Below are 12,739 nucleotides of genomic sequence, written 5' to 3'. Positions count from 1 at the left end.
CGGCTGATAGGAAATGGCCCAGTCACGGCCACGTTGCGTATCTTACTGGTTCTACCAGAGAGCATAAGAAGCTTACTGGCCATCAAAATTGTAGATATCACATTGTTCTACAAAGTTTATCATCTATACCATATGCACTACTCTAAGACGATAGGAAATCGAAAGACTATGCTGCGCAGTAACACACCACCCCTCCCTGCATGCACCATAATGTCACATCAAACCCGAGTCAAATCATCTCCCTCTTATCCAAGAAAAGCAACTCATCAAATTCAGTTCATTACAGATTGAAACCCATCATTAACACCACGCCATCCCAGTCCCATCATAAACACATCAAGTTAGATCAAACAAATAGTCCTACCAGACATCTAAGCCCTCCACTCCTTATCAACCTTCTCCCACTCATCCAAGAAACCCTTGTAGAACTTGACACCAAGACCGGGGTCCAAGCTACCAGTCGTGGCACGGATACTGTGCATGCTCAACTGGGGAATACCGACATCCGCCGCCTTGACACCCATAGCACTGCTGAGCATAGGGCCCACGGTACCACCGGACCGGCTGTCATTGCGGATCATGTGCCTCTGGTTGACGCAGCCAGAAAGCTCGGCGACGCGGTCGAGGATGGCCATGGACACGCTATCCGTGGTCATGTGCGCCGAGGCATCGACACAAAGGGCCACACCGACGTTCAAGCGAGGAGAGTGATCGGTCAGGTTGGTTTGGGTAAAGTTGGGGTGGGCAGCGTGGGTCACGTCCGACGAGACGAGGAAAGAGTTGGCGTACGTCTGGCCCATGAGACCGGGGCCGAGGCCGGTGCCGCCGATGAAAGCATTTTGGTAGAGAGTGTTGGTGTTGGCAACGAGAGCCTCGACGGTGCGCTCGATAACAATGGGGAGGAAGTTACCGCGCGCACCCTGGCGGAGGAGGGAGCCAATCTCCTCGTCGTCGAAAAGCGCTACGAGCTTGATGACGCCAGAGTCCTCATCGTCACGGGCGTGGAGGAGGGCCATGAAAGCGGCCCACGAGCAGAGCTTGTCGTCGATGCGGCCGGCAAAGATGAACTCCTTGTCGATACCACCAACTTGGGCGGGCTGAGAGTCGTAGAGCTCGAGCTCCCAGTTGAGAATGTTGGTGTAGTCCTCAAGCTTGAGCTGGGAAGCAATGAGCTTGACGAGCTTAGGAGGCTGGGTAGAGACGAAAGAACCCTTGGGGCCAATGGGCTTCTCGGAGGAGGCGGTGGAAGAGGAGTTGAGGTCGCTGTTATCGAGGCCAATGATGGGGGTCATCTCGGTCTCCTGGTTGTTGTGGCCCGTCATACCAATGCCGAAATGGGGAGCCAGAGTAGGGATACGAGCAACTGGAAAGTGTGTGTTAGCTTTCATCGGATGGAATTGGGTTGGGGGGAGTCAACATACTGGGCCAATCAAGCTTGACGACCTTGGTAGAGGTCTTGCCCGTCTCGGGATCCTTAACAATGACACGACCACCGATGCTCAAGTCTCTGTCCCACCATGTGCTGTTGAGAGCGCCGGCATACTGGGCAATGCCGAGCTGGACATAGCCATCGTGGCTAGGCTTGGTGCTGATAGGCTTGAGGCGGGCTGTGAGGGCGTCGATGTGACCGGCGACCATAGCAAGACCGTTGCCTGGCTTATACGCCTTGCCGACGGCCCAGGCGATGATGGAGCTGCCATTGCGAGTGGTGTAGTACTTGCCGCCGGGCTTGATCTGGCCAGACCAGGAGTCTCTGCTGTGAAGCTACAAATTACAAGGCGCTTAGTCAGTTTCGGTCCTTGTGCCTCGGTTGTGGTATTTCAACTGCGGGAGGGGGGCTGGGAAGCTGTGACGGCTTACCTCTTTGTAGCCGGCCTTGTCAAGCTTCTCCTTGAAGTAACCAACAGCGTGGAAAACGGTTGGGTTCTCGGTCATGAACTCGAGGTATGGCTTGGTGAAAGCCTCGGGCTTGATGTCCTTGGCATTGATCTGGTTGGCAGCAACAGGCTGCTGGGGCTGCTGAGGAGGAGCGTAGTATGTTTGCGAGGCCATCATGGACTGCTCGAGGGCTTGCGCTCGGAGAGACATCATGGATGTACGGGCAGCGAGATATTCGGGAGTGGCGCGGACCATTGTGTATATCTGGGTGATGCGGATGGATTTGTATGTTTTGGAGAGAAGAGAAATGAGAAGATGACAGGGAGGAACAAGAGGACGAGATGATGACACGCACGAGATGGCAACAGAAAGGAAGGCGGTCGGTCGGTGAACAGCTTCCACTTACAAAGGTGTACATGTACAGTAGGTAGCTACCTCTACCGGCTATAGGTTGCAGCTACAGCCTACAGCTACAGGGTACAGCACAGCGAGTAGGCGGTACCCCGGTTGCCAACAATCCGTCCAGGTGACGCGCTTATCACTGGCTAGGCGGTTCTGGGCAGCTGGAGTCAGCTACATGGTGGGCTCGGTGGGGTACTTGATCCCATCAAATGAGCTCTTTGATAGGCCGGATTTGGCCTTTGATGTCCCCGCGGCCCCAACCCCCGGCTCCTGCCTCATGCCAGGGCAAGATCGGCGCTAAGGTGCGCTGCAGTGATAAGCAGCCCTGGGTTAGAGGTCCATCGTATAAGGCAGGTAGAGCTCTCCCAGCTCAGTTGTACATTTGCACATTTGATTGACCTTCACTTCAATGACCATGATGAAGCAGAATACGTACAAGAAAAGCACTTACTAATTTCAATCCTTTTTGATCCTTAACATCTCAGAGTGAAACTGTTCGCGTCCATAGTCTTTTGCTTCTGTCAGTCAGCATCAATCTTGTGTACCCGACGAGTGTTTCATCAAGTCATCCGCTTGCGTCCAGATTCACTCGTCGATACCGCATTCCTGAGATACCTCACGGAATTAGCAAACTCGGTCTCATATTCTAAGTCGGATGGGTCTTGCTCACCGGACATATGGTGCTGTCAAAAAGATTACGAGACAAACACATCAGAATTGATCGTCCGTTCAAGCATGCAGAATAGTCGAGCAATCCATCAAGACTCTGAATCATCAAAGTGAGCATTCCAAACTGGTACATGACAATCTCTCCAATACATGTAGTCAGGTCAGTCGGATATGGTACCCGTATCCGTGCTCTGTTCACTTGGCAATACCAATAGCGACATGTGCTGGATAGAGCTGAGGTTCATGCAAATCTATCATATTTGTACGACCTTGCGATAGGTGTTCACGAACACAGCTGGATTATAAGGCAAGTGTGCAAACAATAAAGCATGAGGTAGCCCAAGTTCTGTCCAGTATATTCCGGTCCTGGCACGATATCTCATTGTGAAGAGTGAAGTTGAATAGTGAACCCATAGGGAGATTTGAGCACGAGACTGACCGTAACACGTCCTCTGACATTATCTTTTCGAGAGAGTAAAGAGTATGTTTGAATATCTACCAACAGGCGAGCTTGAACATAGTCTTCAACTCCATTCCCCTTTCTGCTTATAGGGCACATTTGGTGTAGATATTCGTACATCAGTCGTCGCAAACTGGCCTATCGACAAGTGCACTCATCATCTGAAGCTCAAACTCTTCCACTCCAAGATCTCTTTCGTTCCGAATACAATATTTGCACGCCGAGAGACGATAACTTCTCGAACAACCCAGACACGACTCCACCAGGGGCGAGAGAAGAATTTGAGAAGGGCGAGTGATCTCAGGTCGGACTTGGAAAAAGCGGATGAAACGGTACGCAGAAGATAATTGGCAGTAGAGTGCCTTTCCCCTTTATTTCAAGAGATCTTTGGAGATAGGCCGTAAGCTTGATGAGAACGATTGCCTCATCGGTGTACTGTCGCTTTCCCCCAGCCAGACAGTGACGAGCAAGGCATTGTGGTAGATATCTGTCATCAGCTGAACCTGAGACGATTTCTCGTCTTTGTCGGACTGGTTGATGCATATCGCATCTACCCAAAGCGTCGTGGAGAGGTTGGATTTAGATCGTATGCGTCTTAGAGCAGCGCAAAGGTTGTGAGTTGCATGGAAGGGAACGCCGTTGACAGCAATGGGAGAGGTAACATTCGGATCTCCCCAGACGTATGATAAGGCCGTATACTCCGTTTCCATTGACAGTTGAGTTATGTACAGTCTGCATTGGATGGGGTCTTGAAGACTGTTGGCCGGGAGAAGCTCGAGCAAGCGGATGTCTTTTTGAGAAGTGTCGAGACGCGTGGCGTGGATTGGGGTCATAATGATTTTAAAGGACCGCGAGTTATGACGGACGATTGCTGGACAGAGTCAAGCGATCTATAACCCAGAGAGTGAATGGTGGAAATGAATTCGTGGGTGAATGGAAGCATGGAGATTTTGATGGTTTGGGTTGTTGACAGGGAGGTGAACATTTGTTCAGTTGACAGCGGGGAGCTTCGCGTCTTTAGTGGGTTGAGATTAGATGGAAAGCTGCCTCGCGGCGTGCCTTATCACACGGAAGGTGCAGACAGGTAGGGTTGGATGATGGAAGACGTCGGAACTGGCAGGCAAGAACGAGGGGGGTGGCTGAGAAGCTACCGTGGGTTGCCCAACGCCAATGTACTTCTTTCTATTGGACACTGATGCACATAAGAAGACGTGTACTGCTTCGTCCAATTCAGCTTACTCTTCGGTCTCATTGTCTTCAGTAGGCGGCTGTGCCTGACGAAGCTCGAGCTTGATCCGCCAGTTCATGAACTCATCTGTGATGATGTCTCCGTGGCCCACCTCCTCGACTTTGAACACTTCGATTTCTGCCGACCGAGGCCTTCTCTTGATCCTCCACACGCCCTCGTCGGTGATGGTATGGCGAAGCCCTGAAAAGAGACTGTTAGTCATAGATTCCAAAGCATAAGACGCTTTGCTGGACTTCAAGAAGACAAAGGAAATGACAAGACTCACACTCGAGGAAGCCGTTAGCAAAGTTGACGCACGTATCCCCATCCCATTTTGGCCGCCCATTCTTCTTCACCATGAGCGGTATCTCCATCGTGCGGAACTCTTTGGTCTCAACCAGCAGCCCATCCTGCGTCCGGAATCCGACAATGATCTTGGGGACGCCTAGGAGAAAGGACTGGATCCAAAACTTCATGAGCTTACGCTCAAAGTTATTGGCCTGGCGCTCATTTTGGATTACTGCCGACGTCTTGAGCTCCACCCAGTTGATTGGATCGCCTTGAGTCCTTGGTTTGTCGTCCCATACTAAGTAAGAAAAGACGAGTTATTAGTTGGGGTTGACGAGAGGCGTTAGTATAGGTAGGGAGACAAGAGCACTAACTAGCATCAACCTCACCACCGATACAGAGAATGGTCTTGCCAATGCCTGTACGGACTACTGAGCAGTATTGCTCCTTGTTGTTCACGACATGATCGGGACGGCTTTCAATGAAATCGCGAGAGGTCTGGCCCCATGGTTTCGGAAGTGTGCTCAGAGTCTCAAACTTGTAGCCTTGGAAGCCAGGAGACGTCAGCTTACCAATTCAGCAGATATGAAAGACGTGGACAGTGAGTTAGCTTACCCCAGTACTGCATCACTTCTTGCGGGATTGGCCCGTTCCATGGCCGCTCGTTTGCTCTCGATGCTTGTTTGTATGCATGGTTCTCTTCGATAAATCTTGTCGCCGTCAGTCAAAATAGCATGGGGGCGGAAACCATGTGGTCGCTTACATGCAACCCTTTTACAGCCATGTTAGTATGACAAGGCTTCCCAAGTTAGATGGCCAAGCGGCAGGTGTGGACGAACTCTGTAAAGGGTAGCATTCATCTCAAACCCGTCGTCATCATCAAAGGGGGCTGCCATGATCTATCACGGTGTATATGATGTTAGTGTCCGATATACGAACGACATCATGAAACAGCTAGTCTAAGGGAGACTCGCCTTTGTCATCATGCCTCTCCAAGTTACGATGTGAGCATCGATCGGTTTCGACGTCTTTTGCTCATAGTCGGCTATGGTGGTGAGTAGGCTGTCCAGATGTTCGTCTACACTATCGTCATGTTTGATGAAGCTCTCGAAGCCCTTGGACAGGTCGACGTTGAGGTCTGGTGTGTAATACCACTTCAATGACTGAGCTCCAAGTAAGAACTTGTGATCGGCATCGTATGAGAAGCATGCAAATTCCTGGTCAGACAGTTAGCCTCTCTGGTCTTTGGATGTCTCTAGTAGGTTGTTTCTACCTTTGGCCGTTTGACCAGCTCACTCTTGCCCGCAAACCGTGCTACAGGCTGGATTGGGAAAGCGGCGGTCATGGTAGAAAAGAGCGGTTGTCCGGCGCTGTGTATGTGGATGAAGGCTCTAAATCTGGAATTCCAATGCCCAAGTATAAGGACTTGACGAGTTATCATTAATACTTGAAAGGAGGATAGATGTAGAGAAGAGCCAGGATACCTTTATTGAGGTGGAAGCATCTCGAGCTTGTAATTCATGTCTCGTGGAGGCCGCTGCCCCTGCAGTGATCCGTCGTGCGTGAGGCCCTGTCAGTGGGGTTACGTACCTATGTAGCAACGGCGGGACCCTCTGTAACAACAAACAAGCACTGTACATCCGTTTTAGGGGATCATGAACGTGGAGAGAGGAGGACTTCTTGAGCAACACCAACTAAAGCACCATCATTGACCAACCTAACCTTGACACCCGACGACTCAAGTCCTGGGTGACGACGACTCAACGTCCACTCAGTAACACCTACAATTCATACCAACTGTAGACGGGCCCGGCACACCAAGCAGTAGTTCCATACTGTATACCTTAGGCATGCCGATAATGAAGTACCGCGCAACACGATAGCTCTCCCTCCTCGCGACACCCGGACGCCGAGTCAAACACACACCACCATCATGGCCGACCGATACGGCCAGCAGCCGCAATCCTATCGGGGCAACAGCGGTTTCGGCAACCTTGGCCGGCGTAACGACGACTACGATCCCTACGGTGACGGATATCCCAGCGACCGCTATGGCACCAGCACTAACCCGGCTTCAAGACCATCGACGGCCTCCCGAAATGCGCCCCCGCCCCGGTCTGCCCAGCGTGGCCGCACGGGTGCCGGCGATATGCAGATCCAGTCCAATGCCGAGCGCCAGATTGGAAACGTGCTGGATCTGATCAAGAGAGAATGGCCCGCCATGGTCGAGACAGACTGCATCCCCGTCCAGCTGGCTCTACAGCTTCTCGACACCAGCTCCGTCGGCCGCGCCCACGAATACCGCAACTTCCAGCAGACACACCAGTTCCTCCAAGAGTCCCTCAAGAACATTGTCCACGACCACCACCAAGGCTTCAACAGTTCCATTGGTACATTCCACAAGATCCAAGGGAGCATACAGTCCTCCCAGAAGAAGGTGCGCGCCCTCAAGGAGTCGCTGGCAGCCTCCAAGACGGCACTCTGCACCACCAATCCCGAACTCAAACAGCTACATGCCACGTCACGCATGTACGATGGCGTCCTACAAACACTGAACGAGCTCGATGACTTGCGCACCGTTCCAGACCAGTTGGAGGCCAGGATATCCGAGAAGCGTTTTCTGACCGCCGTCGAGGTCCTGCAGAATGCGCTACGGAAGCTGAGGAAGCCCGAGCTGGATAACATTGGTGCCCTGAGCGACCTGCGAAGCTATCTTGCAAATCAGGAGACCGCCCTCATGGATATCCTGGTGGAAGAGTTGCACGAACATCTCTATCTGAAATCACCGTACTGTCAGGAAAGGTGGCAGAACCTGGCAAAGGTCCAGGGAATTTCTCATGAGACCTATGGAGACGCCCCAGGCGTGGCACCCTTCCACGGAATCTTGGACACCATTGACTGGGAAAAGTCCGTGGCTGAGGATCCCCAAAAGAATCCCGAGGCGGACACGTTTTACTATGTGACCCTCCTCGTTGAAGCTCTGAACAGACTGGGAAGGCTAGAGACAGCGGTCGACATGCTCAAGCAGAGGTTACCCGTCGAGCTTTTCGCGGTCGTCAATGAGACTATCAACGATGTAGACCAGAAGCATCCGAGCTCACTACGCGGAGGCGCGTCTGGGTCTCACGGCCTTAACATTTACGGTCACCGCGAAACCCGAATGCGAGCAGACGTCATTCACGATTTGCTATCGACGCTTTACGGCAAGTTCGAGGCCATCGCTGAGGGTCATCGGGTGCTACACGAAGCCATCAAAGCCTTGATTCGCCGTGAAGGTGCTGGCAACAACAGTGTGCTGCTAGGGGGCTTCAAGGAGCTCTGGAACCTCTACCAAAACGAGATTCGGGCACTCCTGCACAACTACGTTACCACCGATGCGGATGTCTATCAGTTCAGCCGTACACCCAGACCTGGCATGGGCATGAATGGCAGGGCGGATTCTGCCCGCGACAATCTCTTCAAGTTCTCCGAAGTTGATGCCAAGTCAGCCGAAATGGCCTCGGAATATGAGGCCTTGGACTCCATCATCCGGGCCGCCGTACCTGGACTTACGGACAGCACCCGGCGTGACAACAAGAAGGGTTCTTTGATCATCCCGCGATCTGAGCCAATTACTTCGAGGAAGTCGGCAGGGTACGGCTCAGGAAGCAGTCAACAGAACAGTGGCACTTACAAATCCCTGGTAGAGCCCAGCGTGTTCAACATGAGCCTGCTTCTACCACCTACTCTCATCTTCCTTCAGAGGTTGAAGAGCATTGTGCCCCCGGGGTCCGATCTGGCAACCAGCACGCTGACATCGTTCCTTGACAACTTCCTCGTCAATGTCTTCCAGCCTCAACTCGACGAGACCCTTGGAAAGCTCAGTGATACTGTCTTTGGCGAGGCAGACGCCTTTCAGCAAGACTCGGACTGGGCCCAAGTTGCGAAGCGGCCTGTGTACAAGGGAACCACAGCCTTCTTCACAGTCATCACAGCCTTTTGCCGGATGCTGGGCACTATTCCCCACGACCAAGCGCTGAGTACGCTCATCATCACCCAAATGGTCCGATACTACGACCGCTGCTTCAGCTGGTACAAAGCCCTGGTCACCAAGACACAAGAAGGGGGGGACAAGCAGATCAGGGAAAAGGAAAAGCTTCGGGCATCTGCCATTCTCGCCACCGAGCCTAGTGAAGTCCGCGAGACGATACAGAGGCTGTGGAAGTCGGAAAACCTGAACGATCTGGAGCTTCTTTACCGCGAGGTGAACCAGCTCATCGCGTGGGCCAACGGTCGGGACCTGGACGCCAGTGACATCATTCAGGATCGCGACATGATTCAGTCCATGTGTCTGCTATACACCAGTATGAAGTGGCTGTCGGTTAAGATCCACGGTCTGCGTCACATAACGCGTAACGAGACGGACTCATCCAAGTCGAGCTTCCCGACCAAGGCGGAGAAGAAGCGCTGGACGCTGCTGAACGACCCGAGCAAAGCTACAGGAGGGGAAGCCCCCGTTTACCTGCCTATGACGGAGGAGACCGTTGAGTAAGTTTACTATCCTATATATTTTCCTTCTTCAACCCTGATAAGTATTCGCTTGCTAACTCATTCCCCCCTTAGAAACTTTGATAGTATCCTAGTATCCTACGACGAGCTCGCCTCCACCGCCCTCCTCACTCTACACCTTGAAATCCGCACTCGCATCCTGCACTCCCTCCAAACGGCCCTGTCCCCGCTCACCACGGCCCCCTACCTGCTCGATCAGGAAGTCAACGAGCCGGACCCGGAGATCCTCTCGCTCAACTCGGAAATGGTGGCCTACGACGAAATTCTAGTGAGATGCCTCCGCCTGCGCGAGGTTCAGTTTGTCAGGAACGGCCTCGGCAAGCTGATCAACGGGTTCCTGATCAAGAACGCGCCCATGACGGCGCCCATGAACGCCAAGGGGTGCGGGCGCATGCAACTCAACATCCTTGTGCTGCAGCAGAACCTCAAGAATATCGAGGAAGGAGTCGATCTCGTGAGGGCAAGTAATTACTTTGAGATGTTTGAGCGCGGAGTGGATGCCATTCTCGAGAAAGCCAGGGAAGGCGTCGCCTCTTCTGGCTCCCAGGAAACTGGTGACGCAGGACGAAAAAGTGAAGACGCCGGAGAAGAAGGGGCGGAGACGCCCAACTCGAGAAAGTCGGCGGAAATTTTTGGGGACGATAAGGACCGGTTCAGCTACGATGAACTCAAGGCGCTCGTGGAGCTGTGTTATAGCGAGCAGTTGGCGGATCCGGAGCGCGGCGTGGCGGCGGCGGCGAAGAGGCAGATGGCGGATAAGTTGCTGAATTTGAGCGAGTACATGTGGCAGTCTTAGGTGGATTTGCAGGACATTTAGACTTGGGCTGGTATCATTAGCATGGTTAAGAGGTAGATTCGATAATTCACGAGTGTTAATTCTTATTTTTTATTCTCTTAGTATCACGTCTCTCATCTCGTGTATGTTCTTGGCTATTTCTCCCATCTCACATGTGTTGTTGTCACTTTGTTCTCATCACTTGTTTGACACACCTTGTCTACCTCTCGTCAGACTTTCAAGCAAGCCACTTCCCCAGCCAGCCGAAGTTCGTTGCTTCAATACCTGATGACGAGTAGGTAAATATTTCTCTACGTAGAGGTAGACAAAAACTCCCTTCCCCTCATTACGCGCCCCTCCCTCTTCCTTCTCCGACATCCAAGCCAAAGCGGACTCTTTCTCTCATCTGCTTGCAACCTGCACCATTGTCAAAGCAGCAGCTTAGATAAGATACCATCCTGCATATCCTTTTCGTGTATGCACACTTTGCACATGATGATGCATCAAGCTTGTCAGTGCTTACCGGTCATGTATGTAAAGTTGAGCTAGGTATGTATGCATGTATGTATGTATATATGTATGTATGTGCCTTTATCAAACTTGAACTGCTCGTCGGCTTAGTTTGCATAGACGACGCCGGTACCAACCAGTATGTGCATGTGTATGTGTATGTATGCAAGGCATCCTGGAGAAGGAGGGGATAGAGGTAGTGTAGTAGATAGGAAGAAATAACACCGATAGACGACTGTTTGTTGGAGGAAGGCAATGGTAGGTAGCAAAATAAGGCGGCTACTTACATCGTTCACCACCATTTTACTTGGCTTGGGTTGACGGACATATATATCATATGTACCTACATATGATGATCAATCAATCAAATCGGTCGAGGTTTTTTCCAACGGTCAGACAGCAGCCGCTTACTATGTGGCGGCAGCGACAACAGCAACAACGACGAAGAAGCAAGCACATATGTTTGCGGGGAGGGGGGTTAGCTGGTTGCACAGGTACATACACAGTACATCAAGAAACGTTGATGACTTGCATCGAAAAAAACGATCATTGGACAAAAGTCAACACTACACCAAAGAAGAGATGGGCCCCCCCCCCCCTCCCCAGGCAGGCAGGCAGACGGAAAGCACGCCCGGGGAGGGGGGGGGGGGGGGGGGGCAACGGTACAACGGAATTCAAGGAGCGAAATTATATTATCCATCTTTCAACAGGAGTTTTGTTGAAAGGCCATGGATTCGTTCGGGAGGGCGGCTCAAGGAGGTGGTGGGTTGCCAGAGAGAGAGGGGGAGAGAGAGAGAGAGAAAGAAGGCCTGTGAGGTAAAGCGAAATAACGTGGAGGTTGGCGGTACTATTTGTGTCTCTAGTTCAACTAGGTAACGTTGCGAGACGAAACTAGGCAATGTCTTGAACCGATGACCAGGAAAACTTGGGGGGCCGGGGATGCCCGTGGTGAATGAAGGAATGAATGAGTGAAGGATGGATGGATAGGACTACTACTGGGAGAAGTAAGGCAATCCTGGTGTAGTCTGAGCAGGTGGATGAGGTCTGGACGGTTCGCGGCCGTGATGCGCCTTTCATGCTTGATGGATATGATATGAAGGAGGAGAAGCAAATGGAGACTATCCTATCCTGGTGCCTGGCTAAGACCTAGACTAGGTATAGAAAGACCGGGAGTTGCAAGTGGAAAGTTGCAGGGAAAGGTGAACACACTCGCCACCCGTCAGTTACTCCCGTCGCCTCATCTTCCGCCCGATGATGATGATGGGAAGCGTGAGATAGTGAACAAGAAATTTAGATGACGGAGACGCGGGCTGGGTTTGATTATCATGTATATGAATCATGGAAGCACAACATGGGCGGAAGAGCAGGAGCAAAGAAGGGATCGGATATCTGGTTGGCTGGCGTCGTCTGTCACTGTTTCGCGTGTCCCAAGACTGATGAAACGAGATCACCGTTCATCTCATTGGACGAGCGGGAGATAGATGACTGCTACCATGGTTAGTGCGAAGTGTCTTGGATCGAATCACCTGCTCTGTTAAAGAGTTGTGGTTTGCCCGCTGCCGTTGTGGCTGCCGTGCAAGTGAACAAGGGCCGGCCATTGCAGTGAGCAAGGGCACAGAGAAAAAGGGTCCAGGACCCGCAATGGAATCTTCCTTTGCCTTTCGGTGTCCAACGATGGTTTCTTGTGTATTCCATCAGAGGTAATTAAAGGGGCATTCAAGACTTGGGGCAGGTGGTTTTTACAGCCGAGTCCAAGTGGAAGTGACGACGGTCCCTTGTGGTGTTGGTGCTGTGTGTGGGTGGTTGTCCCTGGTTCATGCATGACAAAACCATGGTTACCGCGCACAGGCCATCCCAGATTTGATGATCCAGAACTCGGCCAACTTTTTCATCACCACGGGCAGACTTGTTTCTTTTTTCTACAAGTTGATGAGCAGCTAACTGAAGTCTTCTCTCAACTTCAGAGACACTCAACAGACTT

The 12,739-nt window shown here is 52.0% G+C and overlaps 4 protein-coding genes across 4 annotated transcripts; 1 reads left to right on the top strand and 3 right to left on the bottom strand.

Moving 5' to 3' along the window:
* Window positions 1-36: 36 nt before the first annotated feature.
* On the bottom strand, window positions 37-2,274 carry NCU04192 (vacuolar aspartyl aminopeptidase Lap4). Its single transcript, XM_956059.3, has 3 exons — window positions 1,861-2,274; window positions 1,422-1,764; window positions 37-1,363 (listed from the first exon to the last, which is right to left on the bottom strand). Exons 1-3 carry the CDS (start codon window positions 2,131-2,133, stop codon window positions 372-374), a joined length of 1,608 nt encoding a protein of 535 aa, XP_961152.1. The 5' UTR covers window positions 2,134-2,274; the 3' UTR covers window positions 37-371.
* Window positions 2,275-3,388: 1,114 nt separating this feature from the next.
* Window positions 3,389-4,335, bottom strand: NCU17026 (hypothetical protein). The gene has a single exon (XM_011396545.1). The coding sequence runs from the start codon at window positions 4,240-4,242 to the stop codon at window positions 3,781-3,783; it is 462 nt and encodes a 153-aa protein (XP_011394847.1). The 5' UTR covers window positions 4,243-4,335; the 3' UTR covers window positions 3,389-3,780.
* Window positions 4,336-4,563: 228 nt separating this feature from the next.
* NCU04191 (rai-1) lies at window positions 4,564-6,375 on the bottom strand. Its single transcript, XM_956058.3, has 8 exons — window positions 6,199-6,375; window positions 5,900-6,142; window positions 5,765-5,824; window positions 5,689-5,696; window positions 5,541-5,635; window positions 5,300-5,470; window positions 4,924-5,223; window positions 4,564-4,838 (listed from the first exon to the last, which is right to left on the bottom strand). Exons 1-8 carry the CDS (start codon window positions 6,364-6,366, stop codon window positions 4,645-4,647), a joined length of 1,239 nt encoding a protein of 412 aa, XP_961151.3. The 5' UTR covers window positions 6,367-6,375; the 3' UTR covers window positions 4,564-4,644.
* A 204-nt stretch (window positions 6,376-6,579) lies between these two features.
* On the top strand, window positions 6,580-10,370 carry NCU04190 (exocyst complex component Sec8). Its single transcript, XM_956057.3, has 2 exons — window positions 6,580-9,452; window positions 9,528-10,370. Exons 1-2 carry the CDS (start codon window positions 6,859-6,861, stop codon window positions 10,267-10,269), a joined length of 3,336 nt encoding a protein of 1,111 aa, XP_961150.3. The 5' UTR covers window positions 6,580-6,858; the 3' UTR covers window positions 10,270-10,370.
* Window positions 10,371-12,739: the final 2,369 nt, after the last annotated feature.

Source organism: Neurospora crassa, linkage group V (genome assembly GCF_000182925.2).
Source record: "Neurospora crassa OR74A linkage group V, whole genome shotgun sequence".
In the NCBI taxonomy this organism is placed as follows: Eukaryota; Fungi; Ascomycota; class Sordariomycetes; order Sordariales; family Sordariaceae; genus Neurospora; species Neurospora crassa.
Note: the sequence above shows the minus strand (reverse complement) of the source record. Positions and strands in the feature narration are given on the sequence as shown.

Excerpts from the sequence above, each read along its gene's own strand:
- NCU04192 (XM_956059.3), bottom strand. The coding sequence starts at position 2,133 with ATGGTCCGCGCCACTCCCGAATATCTCGCTGCCCGTACATCCATGATG. Across the intron at positions 1,765-1,860 it reads ACAAGGCCGGCTACAAAGAG|CTTCACAGCAGAGACTCCTG; the intron begins GTAAGCCGTCAC and ends TGTAATTTGTAG. Across the intron at positions 1,364-1,421 it reads CGTCAAGCTTGATTGGCCCA|TTGCTCGTATCCCTACTCTG; the intron begins GTATGTTGACTC and ends CACACTTTCCAG.
- NCU17026 (XM_011396545.1), bottom strand. The coding sequence starts at position 4,242 with ATGACCCCAATCCACGCCACGCGTCTCGACACTTCTCAAAAAGACATC.
- NCU04191 (XM_956058.3), bottom strand. The coding sequence starts at position 6,366 with ATGATAACTCGTCAAGTCCTTATACTTGGGCATTGGAATTCCAGATTT. Across the intron at positions 5,471-5,540 it reads AGAAGTGATGCAGTACTGGG|GCTACAAGTTTGAGACTCTG; the intron begins GTAAGCTAACTC and ends CTGGCTTCCAAG. Across the intron at positions 4,839-4,923 it reads TGCTAACGGCTTCCTCGAGT|GGCTTCGCCATACCATCACC; the intron begins GTGAGTCTTGTC and ends GTCTCTTTTCAG.
- NCU04190 (XM_956057.3), top strand. The coding sequence starts at position 6,859 with ATGGCCGACCGATACGGCCAGCAGCCGCAATCCTATCGGGGCAACAGC. Across the intron at positions 9,453-9,527 it reads ATGACGGAGGAGACCGTTGA|AAACTTTGATAGTATCCTAG; the intron begins GTAAGTTTACTA and ends TTCCCCCCTTAG.